Raw genomic sequence first — 22,865 nt, 5'->3', positions numbered from 1 at the left:
AACGAGTTTTGTGGTACTATGTCGCATGAGAATTTTGAATTTTGAGTAAAATAAGAAGTAATGGAGGAATCGTTGGCTTCCCCATGTGCACTCCACTTCAGACGCTGTATAGTCTTGGACCTGTTGGCTGGAAGTGTGAAGAGGCCAACTGCAGTCCACCAATAGAAAAAATAACAAAAATGGTGCAGTATAGGATGCCTATTGATGCTATTTTACTTTCATGTCCAGAATTCCATACAGTGAAATTTAGGCCAAAAAATTGGCCTGTCGAAAACATCCTGCTATAAAGTCTCTGGGATCACAGCATGAGCAATTGTCACATATTTGGAAAGATGAAGGATTAGGCCATACAATAGATACAAAAAGATATGAAAAATGTTAAACACACAGCCAGTGGGCCTCTATTTTATTTTCATGTCCAGAAATTGCTATTCACCTCGTATGCTACCGTTGTTTCCACTGTACTTGCATATGGCCGCCTTGATGTAGTGCACTGCATTTCGCGATTCGCAAAAGTTGAACTCTCTTCAACTTCGGCGAGAACGTATTTGTTGCAACTGTCGCTAGTTGCAGGTCGCATCGCAAAGTGATAATGTAAATCGGGCTTAAAAAAAAAGAGCGTGCTCCCAGCAGGGCTCGAACCTGCGACATTCGCGTTATTAGCACGACGCTCTAACCGACTGAGCTATGGGAGCTCATGCCATGAGACAGGTCGCCTGACTTTTTCTTTCTCACTCTCAGGCACTCCATAAAAGATAATGGTTAGCATTTTACCGTTCACGTTGACTTCGATCGTCAGCCTGTACCGTTTTTTAAATGTGTTTCAAGACACGATTAGCATTTCGGTTTCTGACACAACGATCAGCTTGTGATGTCACCCTAGTTGGAATCACACCGCTTCGTTCTCCAGGTAAACAGAGCCTTCTATCGTCGAAACGATACCAAACCAACGGTATTTCGGGTGCTGGGTACGAGTACCGTTGAATTAAACGTGAACGGTAAAATGCTAACCATGTCTGGTCATGTCATCAAACATACAATGCTGCTCAAGGAAATCCAATCTGATGAAAACGCTAGCATCCTGCACCAGTGAAAAGCCCAGCGTCGACATGCCTGGGACGGCAGCGCGCCCGCGGTCACACCAAACAAGCCGTTTTCAGCTTGTGCTGAATGAAGCGGTTGGTCACATCGACCCGTGAGATCCGCTGAATTTTTGCGTGCTGTATATGTAGAGGTTTTTTTCTTCGAGTCGATTTTTGAATTTTAAATTAATTTTTATTTCTGTTGAACATGTACGTGGCAATCAACAGAGTTTTGGTACTGTACTGGGAGCTTCATTGGAATCAAGGGGCTTGTTTGAAAGATTGAGGGAGGTTTGAGCTTGTACTGCAGCCATGGATCCTGAAACTAGACTCTGTGCCGTTGTCTGCATGCTTCTATCATACAATAGTCTCCCTTGTCTGATGCTGAAAAACCAAAATTATACCTCGTAGAAAGCGCACAAGGAAAGATGGGGACAATAACCGACAGCAGGCAATGAGAGAAGTTGGACCGACAACGAAACAAACAACGAAAGCCGGAATTTTCAGAGCATGATGCATCCATGGCAAGATGTGCTTTGGGGATTTGCACGGTTTTGTTTTTCCCGCGACTGCGCCAGAATGGCTGAAAGTGGCTGAATCCATTCAGCGCTCCATTCAGCGCTTTTTCCGCTGAATGGCTGAATCGGCGCTCTAGCACTATAAATATTGTTCTGTGCAGCCAATACAGCTCTGCTTTATTCATGAGATCAAATCATGGATGTGGAGCCGTACACCGTATGAACTCTTGGCAAAGAAGCACATCCAAAATGATTTCTGATAAATGTGATAATACATGTAGTAGTAGTCCAAGGCAAAGACTTCGGTACAGTGCTTTGTTCAGGTCATTGTGACTCGCTGCACCAGGCCCGATCTCACACTCGTTCATATAACTACCACCCCGGTAATTGTTGCACATTGCTGCTTGTCATACAAAAGGTGAAAAATGAACATCCACTACCCGATATCAGCCCAGTGCTACGGCAATATGTGGTTGAAAATGCGACATGTCAAATGATTCATTACCCAACCAAAAAAACTTTGACTGAGTGCAAAATAATTAGTACAGGAGCCAAGTGGGCAAAATGTGACTTCCCGTTCCCACTTTGGGTGTACCACGATTTTTTTTGCTGATATGATAGAGGAGCATGTGGAGTTGCACGCTCTGTTTCATGCACGATGTGAAGCTTCTTGTGCAGCCACGTCTATAAAGCAATGGACGTTAAGAAAAAAAGAGCGTGCTCCCAGCAGGGCTCGAACCTGCGACATTCGCGTTATTAGCACGACGCTCTAACCGACTGAGCTATGGGAGCTCACAGTGTGTACAGGCATAGATGTGGAGAGAAACTTCACATTTCCACAGGATGGTATGCTGAAAAGTTAAAATCACCACAGTAAACAACGTACCCCGCAGTGCTGCCCTGTCATCATCGGAGACTTTGGCAGCTGGTACATTCTTCAAGTTCAATGATTTCAGCACGACACTCTTGACACGCTGGGCAAAGGCGATGCAGCAACAACACAGTAGCAACACAATAATGAGGAGTGCAGCAGTTGCAACATGCCATGAGCTCTACAGCGGTGTAGCTAGGATGTCATTGGTCAGTGGAGACCTGGTATTCGCTGGCCAACCAAGTGTCCCGAGTCGGCGCTGGCCTCGCAGCCATGAGTACTGCTAGTACATTTGCAGTGTGCATGTGAACTGCAGTGTGCATGTGAACTGCAGTGTGCATGTGAACTGCAGTGTGCATGTGAACTGCAGTGTGCATGTGAACTGCAGTGTGCATGTGAACTGCAGTGTGCATGTGAACTGCAGTGTGCATGTGAACTGCAGTGTGCATGTGAACTGCAGTGTGCATGTGAACTGCAGTGTGCATGTGAACTGCAGTGTGTGTACGCGCTAACGCAGTAAGGGTGCCGGCCCAGGTCATTCCACCGGACTTCAATGTCCACAACCGTAGCTGCATCCCTAATCAATCTGAACACAACAGTGCGAACGTGGGTCCATTGCATGAACTTTATGTTTATCACCCACGCTCACGTATCCGTTACGCATAACTAACTAAACCTCCCTAATGTGTTCAGAGTACATGTAGAACTAACGACGTCATAAGCAACGCACATGCATTGCGCATGACATCAGTGTTTACCTTGCCCTCCTCAGTTCGAATTGAGTTCAGTAAACAACTAAACAGCTCCTGGCTGTCTTGCTGCTGCATGCTACTAAAGCGAGGCGTGCTGTGAAGGACAGGTCACACAGGACACACAGGCAGATACGGGCAGAAACACCGGCATGAGGAGTCACGAATTACACTATCAGCAATTATTGTAAAATACAGTGCTGCATCCAGCACTGTACGGCATGGCTACATTACAAATATAGATACACATCACATAAGCAAGAGACAATATTTCAATTGAGACATTTAGTACTGTCCATTTACAAATAAAATTAATGATCTGACTTGTTTCAAATCCCGCTTGGACCGTATTAGCAAACCCAATTCTAATTCAGCCGGAAAAGGGGTTTGGACCAGCATGCCTTAGAATTACCCATGGCTATGGGTACCATTGTGATTTTAACTGATTTGTACCAAACATGTGACAGGTCATGTAGCACTTGTGACTGGATGACAACTTATGAGACCGTTTTTGATCACGGTGCCGTGACTGGCTATGGGGACTGTAGTCGATCACGTGGTGCCATGACTGGTTGTGAGGACTGTAGTCGATCGCGTGGTGCCATGACTGGTTGTGAGGACCGTAGTCGATCATGGTACTATGACCGGTACACTTGGGCCTGGGCGCGATGTGGTTTGCTAGGAAGGAGGTGGGGTTTGTTCTTTGGCCCCAACTGTACGAGTATATGTGTACATGTGTCGTGCAAGCGACACTAATACTATCATGTTTCCCAGTCCAACGTTTTGTGGAAGTTCTGTTGTGGTGGCTGAGCCTTGCCTTGTTACGAATTTTCTGATCTTGTATACTGTGTTATCATTTGTCCATCAAGTTCTTTTTGTTTTTGTTGTTTCTCTGGATGTTTTCGGTGTTCTTATTAATTCATACAATGTTTTTTTTGTTTCATTTTTCTCCTTTGAATTATTTAGTTCATTGATTGAGTTCATTCATAACAATTTATTTTATTTTATAAAGTTATGATTTGAAGTTTTTGGGTTTGCGTTTGAAAATCTTTATTTTACACATGCATTTTCCTGATTTCTTCTCCAGTTTTGTATTGCATTTTAATGTTAGTTTTTGCCCGTAAAAGAGGCTTGGTACAGTAATACTATCACCAACACACACGCACGCACGCACACACACACAGTCACACAGTCACACAGTCACACAGTCACACAGTCACACAGTCACACACACACACACACACACACACACACACACACACACACACACACACACACACACACACACACTCCATAGAGAGGTGCCAGGATCGTACAGACACGACACACCTATAAAAAAGTGACCTATTCCAATGAGTCACGCATACTTACACTTGGGAAATCCTGCTAAACACAGTGCGAGGAGAAATCACTCCACTGCCCTCCACACGGAACTCAGTCAAGAGACCTTGCATGGCCTGGGTCAGTGCGCCGGGCCCCATTTCAAGCCTAACAACAAGGGAGTCCTGCCATGATCAACACAATATAAGACAAAATAAGTCTCTAAAAGAAAGGTAACACAAGTACCAATGTCATCATCAGAAAGCACAACAGCCCCCTGTCACTTAAAGTGCTCAGCTTCGTAACGATTCATTCACCAATAGTCACAAGCCAAAGAATTGCTTACTGTAAGACCAGTAATGTTAACGAACATTTAATTCTAACGATTTAACGAATTTAAACAAAATCAGTTTCCTCTGAGACAAAAATGCGATAATACTCATAAAAAGGACACACTTCAGGCTCATTACAAACATCTTGAAAGTTTTTGTCTTCACAAGTATACTTTCAAGCCTTCTCATCAGGTGAAATACAGGCAAGAGAAAAGGAACAGGAACAGTGGATTAAATACAGTAAGAAGGTGGTAAAACAGCGCAAAAAGAAAGAAAGAAAGAAAGAAGATAGCTAAAGTAAGATGTTTGTAATGAGCCTGAAGTGTGTCCTTTTTATGAGTATTAAACAAAATCGTTAACATTTGTACAGTCATTTCCCGGTTTTGAGACGGAATTCGTTAGAATTTCACCTCGCTAACCCACAAAAATCCGGAGATCGTTAACTTTAATTGACGTTAAAATATCTGGTCTTACAGTAGTTTCCACCATCCCTAGGGTAACACCAAAGATCCCGATCGTTACATGCTGTACATGTACCCCAAAGCCTGGCCCACAAACCACGAATGCTGGGGAACTAACAGAAAGGAAATTGACGGCCGGTTTCATCCTCTTTGACAAAGGAGGCTGAACAGCAGCAAAGTATGCTGGTTCACGTTTATTACAGCGTGGCGTAGCAAGGTGTGAAATAAACCGGTGGATTTCTGGGACAGCTAGCTTTTCACCCTCCATGAAGAGCAGCGAAGAGGTAAGCCATTTCAGTGCACAACTTATAAACCACATCAGTCAGTTCCGGTCCATTCACAGGTTTATTTTGCAACAGGCGGGGTTCAGTAACACGGCTCTGAATGTACCTCAAAGCATCAACCCCGCACCGCTCTCTGGCGTGTATTTCTAACAATCCACGTACATGTACTAGCGGGATTCAGAGCAAGTACCGCGCTACCATACATGTAGCAGTGTACAGACACGATAATTATGATGATTGTGGTGGCAACTACTAGTAGTCTGTGTACTAAAGCAGCAGTATAGTAATAACTTACCCGACCCTGTGCTCGAACTGGCACTTCAAATCCAACGGGACGCAGTTGCTCAAGGCGCTCGTGAAGTTGATACACTTGGTTCAGGCCCTGCCAAAGCATCACAAAGCATGCGCATGCGGACAGCATCTAGTACGCCGCCACAAGGCTGCACCTCCAAGTGTAAAAAGGTATGCATGAACTTTGGACAAGAAGCAACTAGTACTGATCGAACAAACATCCATCCTTGGCCTGCTGATCATATGCTTAGTTTCGATGTACGCGAATAATTATTTTTTTATCGGCGGTGGCCTGAAGACTGCCTTTGGCATCACGCTTTTTAAAGGAATTACAGACCTAAGGCTACGTTTACACGGAGACGAGACGAAACGGAACCAAAATGTGCTGACCTCGAGTTGTTTTCAAACCATTTACTAGTACACGAGAACGGAAAAATCGTTTTGAACCGTTTACACGAAAACGGAAAACGGGCGATCCGGCTGGGGTTGAGACGTGTTGGCCTGGCGCAAGGGCGGGAAGGAACACGCTAGTTTGAGCTGGCTAGCTCATGAACGCGGTTTGTGCACTTGGTTTGAATAATTCCCGTACGACATACTCCTGACCACGGTCCATTTCCAATCGTTTTCGCTGTTTACACGAGTACGAAAACGTTTTGAAAACGTTTCAAAATACTTTGAAGTGCGCTTCCCTTTCTTTCCGTTTCGGGTGCGATTTCGTGTGTTGTGTAAACGATAGTAGTAAACACCACGATTTCGTTCCGTTTCGGTGGTACTTTGTTTACTCTTCCACATGTGTGATAGTACTCATACATTCTATGAATTTTTCGAGACAAGTTGGCGGTGTCCATTAGAACAATCCATAGCGGGAATTTCATAGTGCGGTAGTGGTGCAGTGGTGGAGGTGGTGATGGCAGCGGCGGTTAGCGTGGGTACTAGTGGGATGCTGTGCCGAACCAAGAAACTTAGCTGGCCAAAAAAGGGATTTTATTATTTGTTAAACTGAACTATCCCGAAGACAGATAATAACAATCATAAGTCAGCAGAGTAGAAGTCAGTGAAAATGGGCCCCAATATGTCTGCTATAAGGATCCAGTAAAACCTGCATTAGGCGACCACCTATTTAACCCCTTTAGCGCGAGCGTCGTACTAGTACGACGCACATGAGTTGCATGCCCCACGGCCGTCGTACTAGTACGACGCGCGCTGTACACTGTACAGTGAACCTGCATCTCAAAGTCGTGGGGTCCGTGTTGAGTCCATAGTGACTTGTTCAAACTATCGTAACTCACTCAATACTTGGTCGATTCTCACAATCGAAACATGTATCTGCAAGAGAAAACTCCCAGCTGGCGATAGAAACAATCGCCGAAGCGATGCGACTACCGGTTGTTGAGATATGCAACTCGACACGGCAAATTACAACTCGATTTTTTTGCGCGCTCTGCAGAACGCGTATTTTCCATCATGGATCATTTGTGCGCTACCTGCTGCCATGGAAACAAGATTCAAATGATGGTAGTGGATCCCGTGAGTCCTCACAAAAAATTTGAGCTCGATACGAGCAAGGAGACCGAAATGGCAGCTGAATATTTGAGCTCGGTTAGTCTTGGCCGCGCTCAAGTCTGTCGAGCGCGTGGATGAAGTTTGCCAGACTGTAGCACGGGGTTTGGGTTTCGCTCCGAGCTGGGTTTGACACCAGTTTGTCCCTCGTCTCCAGACCTTTCCAGGAAGCTCAAGATCGTGGAATTCGTCCAAGGGAAGGTAAAGTTATCGATCCTTGAGCAGCTAGTACTTTCATGGGAAAATGCGACTTTTACAGGTGTTGACGTGGGGCGCGCTCAGGTAGCGTCGTGCTAAAGAGGTTAAAAGACCGGTCTTCAAGCCCATCACCATACCTATACAAACAATATGACCTGTTCACAAAGATCACCTGTCCACAAAGATCACCTGTCCACAAAGACCGGTATTCTCTACAGCACGCGATGGTCGTTGAACACAGGTTTGACTCGAAGCATCAACATACCTGCATGATGGCATTGAAGAAGCATGTGTTGCCGAGGTTAATCAAGCCCTGCAGCACAACCAACAGTCATGGCAATCACAATCTTTGAACCAGGAATACACAGTAAACATGTCATACCTGCCATACACACGCACGCACGCCCGCCCGCACGCACGCACACACACACACACACACACACACACACACACACACACACACATCTAGTACTATCAGTTAAAGTGACATTAATTAATTGGGGTCCTGTTACTCCTGTATCTAAACCAGGGTGCCAGGATAATGTTAGCAGTGCACATATTCTTGGCAATTGGCATAATGAGGCAAGTTGCCATTGCTGACCTCGCCACACTGAAGTTCCACAGCAAAGCCAGGTATTCACCCAGGCAACGTTGCTCTATTCTCAAGTATTCAATGCAAACTACACAGCAAATGCAGACACTACAACTGGCAACAGTAGTGAGAAAGCAGACAGTGCATGCATGTGGCCAAGGAAAATATTAAATTTAAATTGTCAGTCTGGTGCTACCTGGTGCACGTCTGACTGTTCAAAACCTGGTTTAGTTGGTGGACTCAACGCATAACTTGTGCCCCGCCGTTTTCCTGTTTAAATTTGATTGGTTTATATTTAAGGATTGACCAAAGGTTGCGGGAGCCTATCGAGGGGATCACCTATCCCAACACCTGGCGTATGAGATAGATGTAGGACAGAGTGAGTGAGAGAGCAAAACAATGCATGATGAAAGACATTCAAAGTACCCTACCCGGACAGGGATCCCGGGCATGGACCTGGACGGTATGGCCAGCTTCTTCTTCCTGAGCAAGGCTTGCTCTTCTTCCAGAGCTAGGCAAACAAAGAGAAACAAAGAAAGGGAGAAAGAGAGTGAGAGAGAAAGAGAGAGAAAGAGAGAGAGAGAGAGAGAGAGAGAGAGAGAGAGAGAGAGAAAGAGAGAGAGAGTGAGTGAGTGAGCGTGTGTGTGAGAGAGAGAGAGAGAGAGAGAGAGAGGGGGGGGGGGGAGAGTGAGTGAGAGAGAGAGAAGCAGGCCCCTCCACTCCTAATTACTGAAGTAAAATGAAGCAACCAAACAGAGTTTGGGTAACACCAAGGATTTTCATGTGCACAATTCTATATTTGGCCAAAGATGTGCAGTAGACTGGCCAGTGTGCTCAGCCAGAAATAGTGAGTAAGTGAGCATAAGGGAGAGAGAAGGTTTTGTTGGGGTGGGTGCCAGGTCGACATGGCGTAGGACTTGCTAACCTTTTTCATTTGAGAAGCACCTCTTGATGTGGATCAGGCATGCATGTAGGTTGGTATCCGGCTCGGCCACAACAGCTCGATCGCACTCATAACACCTGGTTGTAGACAGGAGCAATACAGTGCACGCCAGCACACACATGCACACACGCCAGCACACACACACACACACACGCACGCACATGCACGCACATGCACACACACACACACACACACACACACACACACACACACACACACACACACACACATATATATATATATATATATATACACACACACGTACGCACGCACGCACACGCACACACACACACACAAATACACAAACAGAACATGTAGGCTTTACTAGATAATAATGCAGTAGAGCATCGTGAATGGCATGACGAGGACAAGTTCAGAAGCATGTGTATAATATTACGGCATTGTTCTGGAGGAATTGCGTAGAGTGCGCAGGGAGGCTTCAGACCGCGAACGACGCCTACTACGGAGATTGGACGACCTGTCGAGGCAGTTGCTGGAACTTTCAGCCCGGATCGACATGAACACTGGGCCTAGTGGGGCAGAACAAGAGCCACCTAAGCGAAAAAAACGACAAAGGAGAAAGCCAAAGGACTCCGCCACTACCCCATCCTCGGCTGCAGAACAGCTGCTCGAGGATGCGTACAGTAGAAACCCGTCGTACCAACACGGATGCGGACCGTGAGTCGGAGCCAGAGCACACTACTAGTACAGTTGGTGATGCGGGCGCGGATGCAAACTCACGACGTTGTAGGAACATTTAGGCCCAATCACGTGCCCTGGGTCCTGGCAGCAGCCGGTCAAGCTGCACTAGCAAGCTTGCAAAGTTCAGCGAAATGACCAGCAATGACGAAGTGGTAGATGTATACAGCTAGCAAGTGTTAACCAGTCGTAAACCGACAGCCAAGAAGAGTGTCCTTTTCGTGGGGAACCTGAAGCCTGATATTTCTGAAAGGCAACTGACCCAGTTTGTTATAAACAGGGCAAGAAGAGCGGACATGGAGCAGGAAGTCTATGCATGCAAGACCTTCCCTAAAGATGGTCATGTCTCTGCTAGGATTGTCATCAGTAAAAGCAGCGTCGAGCTTGTAAACAACAGAGCATTCTGGCCCCAGCCTGTGTATTCCCGCTTGTGGAACTTTGACAAGTATGCCACTGACTCCACCAACAGCACGGACACTGAGCAGGACGACAGTGATTCTCACGCCACCCTACCCTGTCAGACTGCACAGCACTCGCCCGAGCAACAGGCCAAGCAACCATGTATGCCGACTATACGGATGACAGAGACACGACTACTCAGCCTGATGCTCACTAATACTGAACAAGATTCAGCCCTCACCATGTCTACACAGATTTCAAAAGCGTCGACCTCCATGGTGGCTGGCCGTGCTACCCGTAGGCACACGTGCACCCCGCGTGTCTTCGAGCTAAAGATCATGTCGCGTATTGATTTTCCCGTCTCCCCATTTCTTTGAACTAGCTCAGCTTTTGCTTCGTCTCCACGCTGTACCCTGAGTTAGTACTCTTGTCTTCTTGCAGCAGAATACTGCTAACTCTACAGCGCGTCGAGCTTCTCCTAGAAGAGCTATTTTTTAGCATCGGCGAGGCCTTTTGCATCGAGACAGACTGTCCATCGTTTCAGTCCTATCTTGCCGTCGTCTCACGAGCGCCTGAATGCAGCAGTATCTATTTTCTTGTCGTTTCATTTTCTGGTGAACTCATTCACCTACTAGTTCTTCCTTTATGAAAGCTTCAGGCGGCTGAGTTTTCCCATTAGTGACAATCATGCCGTGGAAAAGAACGGGATATTCCTAAGGTATGTACAGCCAGTGCAGTGGTGACAGCGTACTGCACTGCAAAAAGCACCTGCACTGCGCGTAGTTATTGTTTGTTTTGTTTCGTCGAGAAAGAATCCTTCGGTCCCTTTCGCCGCGAGTCGTGAGGCCGCAGCACGGAAACTGGTCTATTGAATTTATTTCTTGGTCGATTTTGACACCCAATACCGCGTTGTTTTTTCTTTTTTCACTGGCTATCCTTTCTCCACTTCCGAATTGCGATGCCGTCCACCTGGAAAGCCTTGAAGTGAAACCAGTGGAGGCCGGTTTCGGAGGTAATTTTCGGCCAAACAGCCATCAAATCGAAAAATTCGAAGCGGACGATCTGTCGGTATCTATCGAATGAAGATGTAGGTCGATAAAAAAATCTTTGGAAACTACAGTGTATGAACCAAGGAATTACGGAAAGTTTGAGAATTTTGGTACGTTAGGTGTACGCTGATTGGTCAATGAGCGTGACCGTTGACAAACGGGACTGTGCATCGATATTTTTTTCGAGAAACGAACAGGCGCTCAACCCCCTCCCCCCTAAACGACTAGTTTTCGTTTCTAAATAAATATCTATATATACGGATGGCCCATTAGATAAAGGTATATGCTGAAACATAGCCGCAAACTCAGCATTTGCTTGGGCTTTCAGAAAAGCAGCAAAGAAAGCTTGGTGCGTTTGCCAAAGCTGCCGTTGCCGTCCTACGGTGGAGAAGTGAATGTTGCCCCGAGTCGGTAGAAATACAATTTTACCACACATACTGAGCTTTCCATGGCAACAATTCTGCTCTTACCAAACTTCGAATGAAACGACATTGACGACCAGCGCATGGCTTTTGTTCTGGTTCTGATGCTTGAGTGCGTGCTTGTGCGTAGTGGCACGCACACAGCTCTAAACAGTATCAACACATATAAACACCACAAATGACACACAATAAAGGAAAGAAATCAGGCACGACACATAGAACAAAAAATATGTTTTCATTCCCCGCAGAATCTAGGCTTGCTTATTTTACGCACTGGGCTTGTCTTCACAGAGACATTTCAGTGCATCGGGTCGCCTGCAGACAAAGGTCTGCCTGAGCCAGTCATCAAGAGTACACCCATTACCAAGGCTGGCTGAGTGACTGTGGTGACATCTCACAAATCACACTATCACATGCAACAACATGACAGTGTACTTACCAGCCGCCCGCAGTTCAGGCAAGCGCAAATCTCAGCATCCTCGAGCTTGGGCGCATCCGACAGCGCCTTGCAATCCTAGAATCACGCGTAGCAGAGAACGATGTCAAACAGAATGGAACTCAGCATTGGTCAACATCACAGTAACAAAACGCTGTGATCACTTGCCAGCCAAGCACACAAGCAGCAGGCACAGTGACATGGACCATGATGGACACTGACCTTGCACTCTATCACAGAGGAAGAGCGGATAGCACCGCGGATATTATTGAACTGGACTGCTTTCTTGACATGAGGACAGCCGGTTGCAGTCGCTTCTACAGCATCAGAACAATGACCAAAAAACAGATAGGGTACGGGTGTTGAAAGCATGAAACACTCACAGAGATATGTTCACTATTAATAAATGGATGGCCCATGCGAGTATGCTGGATCAGGAATGCACTGTTCAACACCCCACACACCCATGCCCAGGTGGATGTGTCGGGTGTTGCATTGCGCAATGGGTGTAACGGTATGAATTCATAGCATCAACAGGTGTGTGTGTGTGTGTGTGTGCGTGTGTGTGTGCGCGCGTGTGTGTGTGTGTGTGTGTGTGTGTGTGTGTGTGTGTGTGTGTGTGTGTGTGTGTGTGTGCGTGCGCGCTTGTGTGCGTGCAAACATGACCAAGCCACCACAAGCGGTGCTTCATGATAACAATGGCCATGCCAAACGTCCACCCCTGTTGTACGGATGAAGGAAATCCGGCTGCCAAAGCAGATGCTGTTTGGCGAGCTGCCTTGCAAACACCCGCAGCACGGTCCCAAGCAGTGCTGGCGGTATGTTGTGTTCTCGGATCTTACCACCATCAGTCTACGAGTACTAGTACCTGAAACGGAGTGGCAAGCTACAGCACAGGAGAGACCCAACTGGTTCCAGTGCTGTCAGCAGAGGATTGAGAAGAAAGCCACCGAAATCCGGTGCCCCAACTACTGCTGAAATCGAGTGTTCTGTCGTCCTGGCGACCTCAAGCGTCATGCGCCATATTGCAGATGGCGAGTCCAGAGCATTGGCGTGAGGAAGTCATTGCAATCATTGCTACGACAATGGGCATTCCAGGTTCCAGGTGTGCATGTGAGTGTGTGCATGTGAGTTCAGCTAATTGCAGAGGATGTGCTTGTGGATGAACGGTATTGACCGTACCACTTTTTTGCCTCGGGTTCCCCATGAATCATCTGTAATGATTTTGGTTCCAAGTTCGAAATTTTTCAGGGGAGATCCTCGGAGGAGTACTTCAAATGGTTGACCATACCACCTTAAAATACCCTCCAACACCCCAGTGCTGTAGTACATGTACTAAAGTTTGAACAGTAACTAAACCCATAATGAAATTGCATTCCAGATACGTGACACATGTTCTTCAAGAGTGTAAACACAAGACTACACACAGCACAACACAATGTGCATATTTTTAGGTGCGCTGGTGTATTGGCATTGCATGTGATAGCACAGGGAGGTGTTAAATCACGTTCACCCACACGCCTGTTACGTTTATTCTTCAGTTTTGTGTGTGCTCTCGAACACAGAACAATAATTATATAAATGGAGAAAGACGAAATACAATGACATCACCAAAGCTAACACACAAGCACACGCTGTGAGCACACATAGTCGTTGTCAGGACTTCCACCACCCATGCAGTTCTTACAATACATGTACAGTATACTGCACACAAAGCAGAAAATGACAATGTCACAAACGCACCTGCTGCTAAACTTTGACGCTTCTGGTTAGCTTGGTCCTTGCGCTGCTGCTGCACTTGCTGCTGCTGCTTCCTCTTCTTCCCATGACCACCCATAGCTTTAACTATACCGCCCATACCTCCACATAATTACAGGAAACAGAAGGACAACATCGTCCTCCACTTCACTTTAGAAGAAAACAGAATGGGTTGCCAAACATTTTCGAAACTGAATCGAAACTTTCGGTCCCCGACTCGGACCCCGAGCACGCAGGCAACCAAATCCAGTTCGATCACGTGGGTTTCTTGCTCACTATGACATCATACTTTCATAGTAAAGGCAGAAATTTCGAAAAAAGGGTCACGTCACAAAAAAGTCAAAATTGTGTTTGAATCATGTGACATGTCATTTTGAGTTTGAATTACACATTCGACAATTTTGTAGCTAGCTATGAAATACAATTTGTAGAGAGCAAAATGCCTCTCCAATGGGCTCTTCTTCGCCGATTTAGCCCAAGTTTTCACCAGCAATGTTGTGTGAGTTTGGGTTGTGGGCACCGTCCACGAGCGGAGCCCTTCAAGAGAAATTCTCACCACGTCGCTGTTGAAAGGTGCACTTTGCCCAGATGTTATCAGGAATATGATGGCACAAGGGCGTTTCATACAAGTTGCGCTTCGCTCCTCCCCAGGAACTTCAATAGAACTGACTCCGATGCTGCTCCTCTCTACGGCGAGGAGAGTATATTCCAGCCCTCCGAGCAGAACGATCATGGAAAATTCTCCACTTCGGATGAAGATAACGACGTCACAGACAAGATGACCTTGGATCAGTCCGAAATGATGACTGATGACGCTGAAAGATTCATTGATCTAGAAGCTGCGCCGGGGGACGAAGTTATCGCAGAACAATTAATCATTGATAAGGTTAAAGGGGCAAGTGATCTCAGGAGAATCCTCAACTACATGGAAGCAGTGGAGAAGCCAAAATCTCTGCGTTCCAGAGTGAACTTGGGACTGGTAGGGTTGTCGTTCGAATCCTTGCGCAATGTCATCGTGTCCATTATGAGAGATTGTGGACTGACTGAGACACAGGCGTTTAATGTTGCTATATGCCTGCGAGGCAGCAAGCCTCCTCCGCACCTGAAAGAGACGATCAATGTTCTACTTCAACACTCTATCTCACTCAACAAGATTCTCAATGAGCAACGGGACTCACTTTTAGCACTGCTTGTAGTTCCTCCTGGACAGGTAAGCCGCAAGTATGTACTTTCTTGATTGTGTTAGTAGCTGTATACCAGCTAGCTTTCCCAGAAGTCCAGTTACTGTTTGCACAGAGACGACAGGAAGGTTGCTATTGCAGTGGTAGACACACATGCGGGCACCCTTAAGGAGAACAACGCTGCACTTCCAAAAGACTACACAGGACAACGTATTGTCATTTGTCGGCATCGAACACAGTTTGAGGATGATGCACAAGCTACCAGGACTTATGTGCTGAAAATCCTGTCGAAAGCAAGTGCAGAATTTCACACTTCACGGGGAGCATAGCAGCTAGGGTGCAGATCTAGACAACATTGCACTTTACATGGCTGTAAACACTGTGACTTTAACTACTGCGTAAGAAAAGAATGCCATGGTCGTGTTATTCACACCCTTACTGCTCACACCTGTGCTCAGTGCTGACAATGTACAAGTGCTAATCACGTCACCAAGAAAAAGCTGGGCAGTGGTAGCCTAATCTACCTGGTGGCAGGTGCATGTGAATGCAATGACGGTGTGACGCATTGATTACGCTGCCTTCTCTTCTTTGGCACGGTTTCTACTTTCAAACTACAATTGTGCTCGGTGAAATCCAACCCGAAATGCGAAGCTGGTGCCCTGGACCAGTTCCGCTTACATCATTGTATTTGTACATGTGTATTGTCACTTTGTCAGCCGCGTTCGTGCTACTTCCGCGGTGTCAATGGCCATGCAAGTTGAGGGCGCCGAATATGCACTCTGGGTCGGATTTCGCCGAGCACAACTGTATTTCATATTACCTTCGCATCGCAGTTTGAACACCTCATAGTTTTTTTGTTTTTTGTTGTTGTTGTTTTTGGCGCGATGTCATAGAAGATTAGCTACTGTATGTGGCATCATGCGGGGCATCACTGTATTATCTTCACCCTGCACCACTCAATGATAGAGAAATAGCTGTAGTATTGTGCTTCAGGAATTACTTCAGATTTGTAGTGGTCGTGAAGGGGTGTCTACGGTTTTCTACGGATGAAGCTGCAAGAAGCATTGGATCACTGTTGGTGCATGTCAAGAAGCTGAAACTAATAAAAAGTTTCTTCATAGATTTATCAATCATGTCACATTGTACTGATGCAGCTAAGTAGTGGAGTGTAGTCGTGACCACATGACAACCAGCATGCGGTGCTACATGTAGTCTTCTGCTATGACTTCTGTGCTTTATTGCCTACATTGTGAATCATCTCGGTGACGAATGTGTGTGTGTGTGTGTGTGTGTGTGTGTGTACTATGTGTGTGTGTGTGTGTGTGTGTGTGTGTGTGTGTGTGTGTGTGTGTGTGTGTGTGTGTGTGTCTTCTTGGTTGGTTTGCCCTCAGCTGGAGGAGCGGTTGCTGGTTTTAGAAGATGTTGGCTTCACTAGCGAAGAAATTGGTGAGCACCTCCGAAATCCTGGCATGTTCCTTCCTGGGTGTCTTCCACTACGATACCTGCATGCACTCAATACTTGAATCCTATTGTTTAGAGCCTTGTAAATATGGCTACTGTATTTTCCGGAGTATAAGCTGCACCCAGATTTTTGTCACAAAATACAGACAGCTATCCCATTCACCACCGTTAATTTGATCATGGTAGTACAAGCCGCACCACCGACTTTTTGGGGGGAGCATTACTGGTGTTTATAGTGTGGCTTATACTCTGGAAAATACGGTAGTTTGCAAAACGAGTGTTTAAACGAGTGTTTTTACATGTGGATCTAGCTTAGGGCAAGGACCACCTGATTGAGAAATGCAGTCAATGGATTCAATCACTTTAAACATGTGCGTGCCCCGTGATTCACAAGTTTTTTTTAGTGGTGTTGCTTTCTCTGTGTGGTGTGTGCTTATGTAGGCCAGCTCGACGTCACCAGCCTTCTCCTGCCTATTCAAGATCACATTCTAGAGCGGCTACGCAGTCTTACCGTTAGTGCACGGTGGTCGTGGAATTGGATGTCTAGACATCCTGTTTCTTGCTCGCTGGTTCTGTTTGTTTGATCATGCTGCTGTGTGGAAACAGGTTCATATACATGCCATATATGCAGACATTGTAGCCACTAGAACTCAATCTCCGGCCAGCTAGCTGTTCAACTGTTCATTGTACAGTAGACATGTGTCTGAATCAGCAGTTACTGGTTTAAAGGACTGGACATGTGTAATTATATGGCATGTTTTGTGTGAACATAATACTATTATGCAGTTTGGCATCAGTGTGTATGATTGTGCTCCTGTGGCACAATGTTTCTTGTTGTCCTGTCATGTCTCAGAAATATGATGGAGGCAAAACGGCTGGATTGCGAGCACGCAGCCTGCTGCGACTTGCGCCCCGGCAAATCACTCTGCAGTGCTCCGAGTCAGACGTTCAAACGTATGTCGCGGTGGAGAAGGTGCTCATCGAGCTGGGCATCAAGGCAGCCATAACTGCGAAGAGCTTTGACTCGGCATCTAATGGTGAGAAATCGACTCGGTGCGATGTTTGTTTGAATGAGGCCGCTTCTTGACCGGACATTCTATGTGCAAGCATATGTGTGGCGGGCTAACTTCATTTTGTGTGACCTCTAAGAGCTCAGTATCATTACATGGCTATCTGAACATGATATGCTGAATGTAGACCAGACCCTGAAGAAACAATCCTCCTTTTAATATTAAAACTTGTATATTTGTGAGTTGGTAATGGTTACCAGCCTCATTGTCAACCAAGACTGCATGTTGACAATAGGGAACAAGCATACTATGAGGTACAAAACACGGTGTCTCGTATGTTCAGAGAACGGAGCGCGTGGGGTAAAACTGTACTTGTTCTTGTTACACTGTCACTAAGCGTTCGCTGTTTCTGCTCTTGTGTTTTCAGCCACCACTCTTCGTCACAATCTGATTTGTCTCACTGCTCCACCGTTGAGCCTGTCAACAGCTACACTTGGTGTACTAATGAGCCATCGTTCCACCTCAACAGTATTAACTCAGTTTGATGAGGTCGGTGCCTGTGTATGTGCAGTTCTACTCACTCGTACATGTACAATCACCTGAGCCGGTGTGCTGGCGCGCGCGTGTATGTGTACGTGTATGTACATGTGGATGTATGTGTGTGTGTGTGCATGCGTGCACGTGTGTGTGTGTGTGTGTGTGTGTGTGTGTGTGTGTGCGTGCATGTGTGTGCATATGTCTGTTTGTCTGTCTGTCTGTATGACGAAGACAATATTCGAAACCTTAATATATATGTGTCAATCAGTTCAGTCTTGCTCCTGTTGTGTGGTCTGCCTATCTTCCATTGCATTGTATGAATCCCTTGGCTGTACTTGTACCGGTGTGTCATTGTGTGGGTACATGTATAAGCTTTTGCCGAACTGTCTGTCTGTCTGTATATCTGTCTGTATATCTGTCTATGTGCTTATGGGCGTCCACGTCGGCATGCATGAGTGTATGCATGTGTGTGTGTGTATATGTGTATATGTGTGTTACTGTGTGTGTGTGTGTGTGTGTGTGTGTGTCTGTGTGTCTGTGTGTGTGTGTGTGTGTGTGTGTGTGTGTGTATTATGCTGCATCCAGAGGTTCATTGGGCGGCATGTCAGGTGTTTGATTGAGCTCGCCGAGCTGTGTTTTCCTGAGGATCCTGTTGCCATGCTTGTCCAAAAGGTATGTTCCACTATTGTGTGCTGCTTGTTACTGTCTTTTTGTGCGGGCTGGCAGGAAAGTTTGATACACGGCTTCCACTCCACCAACCAGGATATATACAGTAAAACCTGTAACTAGTGACCACCCCTTGGGGCCAGAGAAAGCGGTCTTTAGTGGCAGGTGGTCCTTAGTTACAGGTTTGCACCGCACAACAACAATATGAATGTGAGACCATCCGTGCCTGGCAAAGTGGTCTGTAGTACCAGGCTGGTCGCTAGTCACGGTGGTCTTTAGTTACAGGTTTTACTGTAGTGATATGTTGCCATGTGTTCAGCTAGGTACTTTCCGAATACTCTGTGTACCCTCAAAGGAGCGTTCATTTGGCTTCTTTTCGTTTGCATGGCTGGTCTGCTCACAGATCGAACAGTTCCCCGGTTTGCTGGATGTGGCCATCAACGTGGAGATGCGTAAGGCCCGGATTGCAAAGCTCATCAAGGAGACACGAGAGAAGAAGGCGAAAAAGCCTATGCCAACTGATAATATGCTGCTTGCATGTTCTTCCAGTGCTGATGTTATTGAGCCAGATGAAAATACTGTGCCGACCAGCACAACCAAGAGTAGTAAGTCTAAGACGGCCAAGTCCAAGAAGTCTTCATCGACCAATAAGAAGCCGATATCAATGCCCGAGTGTTCAGTAGATGCAGAGAAGCAACGAGGTGAGCCTTTCCTCTGAAACCACTGCTGTATCATCGTAATTTTAGTTGCCAACTTTCCATTGCAATAGAACCTTCTGCGAATAGTTGTTATTCCTTGATGGGGAGTTATAGTTATCTCATGATCACTGTGTCCTAGTCTCATTCGACAACGCATGCTTTATGACACATTGGTCACCCAGCATAGGCACTCTTACCTCTCCCCCCCCCCCCCCACACACACACACTACCTGACTATAAATACTCACCACTGGCAATACACGGTCACGCTGTTTCTTACTCTCCCTTGTGTAGAGGAGGACATTCGAGCTGCAACGCTATTATTCACCAACAACACCGTACTTTATGCAATGGATGACAAAATGCTTATTACGTTGTGGAGGTAAGTCAACGACTCAGGTACCGGTAAACTTGCGCTGAAATAAAACAGCATTACAGTCGGACCTCGCTTTTCCGGTCCTCCTTTATCCCTCGCCATCCGCAAGAAAATAGCTGGTTGCAGATATACAGCATGCGTGATGCATCCAACATAATCCTGTATTACAGGTTCAGAAAACGGGGAATGTTTGGTAGCAGAATTGTTACTTCAAGACTAGCTTATCACCGCTTGTTCTTAGCAAATCAAATGGAGAATTCCCTGACATGTGAATATAAGCTTACTCTGTCTGACCTGTGAACAGTCACTTGCTTATGTGACTCCGCTAGCTCAGATAATTAGCCGGATTGTGCCGAGTGATTAGTCTTGGGAGATGAACATGTTCTGTGACTTGAATCCTGCTTTGATTCGGAGGGTGGGCTCTGACCGGGTGGGCTCTGACCGGGTGGGCTCTGACCGGGTGGGCTCTGACCGGGTGGGCTCTGACCGGGTGGGCTCTGACCGGGTGGGCTCTGACCGGGTGGGCTCTGACCGGGTGGGCTCTGACCGGGTGGGCTCTGACCGGGTGGGCTCTGACCGGGTGGGCTCTGACCGGGTGGGCTCTGACCGGGACTGCCTATATAGCTACGTTCCCCATTGAGTCTCTGCTATTCAGTGTTTTGTAATAATATTTTAATTTGTTTTTGTTTTTCTCTGCTTTAGAATATCAGCCCGGCAGCCCAAGACGAGCCTGAATAAGATCCTAAAGGGCTAGTGAGTACAATTCTTTTTCTGGCTTCGCTTTGGGGCAAGCTTTCTTCTCTTTTTCTTGTTGTTGTTGCTGACCTTTTTTGTTCCGCTTCCTTTCTAGATGAGGGGGTTCTCAATTTGTTCCTCCCTCCCCCCTCCCCCACTCTCATGACATGCCGACATGCAGACCGGCAAAGTATTGTTGCCCAAGATAAAAAAGATTCTGGTTTGGATGTCTATGTTCATTGCGTGTCACTGTGCGGTGTTTCATTCTCCTTCAGTGTTTTCACACGTTCTGTAAACTATTACTCGTCCTGGCTTGCCCGGAGGAAACATTGGAGGAAGCCGAAGATTCGCGCTCTGAAATCGGTGAGTCTAAGAACTTTGTGGCTTGACTTTGGCTTCCTTTCTGGCCTTGACCATGGCTTCCATGTATGGCAGGGCGCGAAATAACGGTCGGACATCAGACAATTTCCGACCGTTTACGGTCAGTTTCCGGGTTTTTTGTACACATCCGGACAAAATGTCCGCGCACTTTTTTGCAAAGTACAAAAAAGAAAAGGCACACCAATCCTTTGTCTCATAGTCATTAGTGATGTCGTCTGGCAAGAGAAAGCCAAGCACCGCTGATGCGGGTGCTCCTCTTGGAAAGAAGCCCAGAGGAGTGAAGACGACCACTTGTGACAAGTGGGTCGCCGAGTATGATAGGGAGCTTTCAACTTCTGTTTGGCTGAGCTATGAGCGCAGTCCCTCAGATCGTAGCGTTGTCGAAAATTTGAAGTGATGTGTTCCCGTTTAGTTGATAAAATTCGCAGCAGCAAGAATTTTTCTGACTCAGACTATGTGCTCATAGCCTGCAGTGGTAAAACAGTAACTACAACAATTTTAATAATGCTCTTTTCACGTCGTGATAACATTTCGATGGTATTAATTCTACACTGAACATTGTGTGATTTGAAGTGAAAATTTGCATGTCCGGACATGTCCGGCCATTTTTGCAACTGGCAGGACATTGTGTGAGAGCACATTTTAATCCTTTGCGCATGCCCTGTATGGCATGTATCAGTCTGTTAGAAAGGCGTCAGCTAGCAGATCACTACTTTCCCCTGTATGCACCTGTGCACGTATAATCGTGCATAAAGGGCAGGTGTGTTCTTGTCCAAGCCAGTGGGAGGGACAGGCTCTTATCCAACCCAGGCGTGTTCTAGTATTACGCACGGTATATCAGCATGCATTCAAAATACGAATCGTTGTGTTGAACTTCCACCATTCACATTTGGTTTTTATTCGAGCCAGACTTTTGTGTAACACAGTACTGTGCAGTATGTGTGTTTTGTTTCACTGGTAACTTGCTGTGTATTTGCTTTCTGGTTGTGACAGGCCAATTTTCTGGACCCAGCGATGGTGAAATTCTTCAGGGATGTGCCTGGATACGCGTCAGATGCCACTGATGACCATACAGAGTGAGTAAGTCATGTAGCTCCGTGACTCATTGCACCACAGCTCCCAGTCGTGGTGAATTCGCAGTGATACGTCAATGGCTCCTCTATGCCTATGCCCAGTCTTGGTGAGTCCACAGTGATGCAGCGATGGCTGCTCTATGCTATGAAGCACAGGCATGGCTGCACTGGAGACCTTCCTACTCTGTTCCTGTGATCCAGCTGTAGTAAGGGATAGCGATGGGTCAACAGCTCGGTCAACAGCTCTCCAATACGCCACTCCGCCATTATGGGACGCGTCCCCAGCGGCACTGTGTCAACGAAGTCACTATCATTCACCATCTCTGTTGTCTGAAGCTGCAGATTTGCTTTCTCGGGGGTACAGCACACTAGTGAGCCTCGAAGCAACGCATCCCTTGCCAGACTCTGGGCCGCACTCAAACCCTCTGTGCAGACCCAACTCACTCACCGGGCTCTGGGTCGCAACTGAACAACCTGTGCCAAGCCAGCTCCGTTGCGGATGGTGATTCGACTGTTTCCGAATGCCGCAAAAGTGACACCCTGCAGCAGCTCCACAGTGAACAGGCCCGTATTGCAGATGCAGATGGAAGTGCAGCATTTCACTGCTCCGAAAACGCGGAGGAGCCTGAACAGGATGGAAAGGCTTTTGCCATGCCCCTACCTTGTCGCAGTGCCAATTTGGTACACACACAACATGTCAACGTTGCCACCGTGTTGCATGATCGGTATTGCTGCAGGTAGCTTGGTTCGCTGACTCTTCCAGTACGTTCCTATATACAAGTA

At 46.6% G+C, this 22,865-nt stretch overlaps 2 protein-coding genes and 2 non-coding genes across 7 annotated transcripts in view; 1 reads left to right on the top strand and 3 right to left on the bottom strand.

The window, feature by feature from the left end:
• Nucleotides 1-15,349, bottom strand: part of LOC135814202 (ubiquitin carboxyl-terminal hydrolase 16-like) — a 26,620-nt gene extending 11,271 nt beyond the window's left edge. For 3 of the 4 annotated variants that reach the window (XM_065327286.1, XM_065327288.1, XM_065327290.1), the window contains exons 1-11: nt 13,950-14,154; nt 12,429-12,523; nt 12,210-12,284; nt 11,819-11,916; nt 9,184-9,278; nt 8,690-8,769; nt 7,932-7,979; nt 5,913-5,999; nt 4,592-4,725; nt 3,230-3,317; nt 2,487-2,574 (exon numbers count right to left, since the gene is read on the bottom strand). In XM_065327286.1, coding sequence (XP_065183358.1) covers nt 2,487-2,574; nt 3,230-3,317; nt 4,592-4,725; nt 5,913-5,999; nt 7,932-7,979; nt 8,690-8,769; nt 9,184-9,278; nt 11,819-11,916; nt 12,210-12,284; nt 12,429-12,523; nt 13,950-14,064 — 1,003 coding nt within the window. In that variant the 5' untranslated portion in view covers nt 14,065-14,154. Of the gene's footprint in view, nt 1-2,486; nt 2,575-3,229; nt 3,318-4,591; nt 4,726-5,912; nt 6,000-7,931; nt 7,980-8,689; nt 8,770-9,183; nt 9,279-11,818; nt 11,917-12,209; nt 12,285-12,428; nt 12,524-13,949; nt 14,155-15,142 lie in introns of those variants that run through there. The other variant, XM_065327287.1, reaches the window with a different exon arrangement.
• Nucleotides 622-695, bottom strand: Trnai-aau (transfer RNA isoleucine (anticodon AAU)). Its single transcript has one exon. It is a non-coding gene; the product is annotated as a tRNA-Ile (tRNA).
• On the bottom strand, nt 2,319-2,392 carry Trnai-aau (transfer RNA isoleucine (anticodon AAU)). Its single transcript has one exon. It is a non-coding gene; the product is annotated as a tRNA-Ile (tRNA).
• Nucleotides 14,349-22,865, top strand: LOC135814203 (uncharacterized). The gene is made up of 11 exons (XM_065327291.1): nt 14,349-15,174; nt 16,537-16,591; nt 17,048-17,118; nt 17,460-17,643; nt 18,044-18,165; nt 18,739-18,825; nt 19,223-19,520; nt 19,812-19,899; nt 20,596-20,646; nt 20,904-20,991; nt 22,003-22,865. The coding sequence occupies exons 1-11, from the start codon at nt 14,404-14,406 to the stop codon at nt 22,087-22,089; spliced, it is 1,902 nt and encodes a 633-aa protein (XP_065183363.1). The 5' UTR covers nt 14,349-14,403; the 3' UTR covers nt 22,090-22,865.

This window comes from Sycon ciliatum, chromosome 4, assembly GCF_964019385.1.
Source record: "Sycon ciliatum chromosome 4, ocSycCili1.1, whole genome shotgun sequence".
Lineage (NCBI taxonomy): Eukaryota > Metazoa > Porifera > Calcarea > Leucosolenida > Sycettidae > Sycon > Sycon ciliatum.
This window is presented reverse-complemented; position numbering and strand designations above follow the sequence as displayed.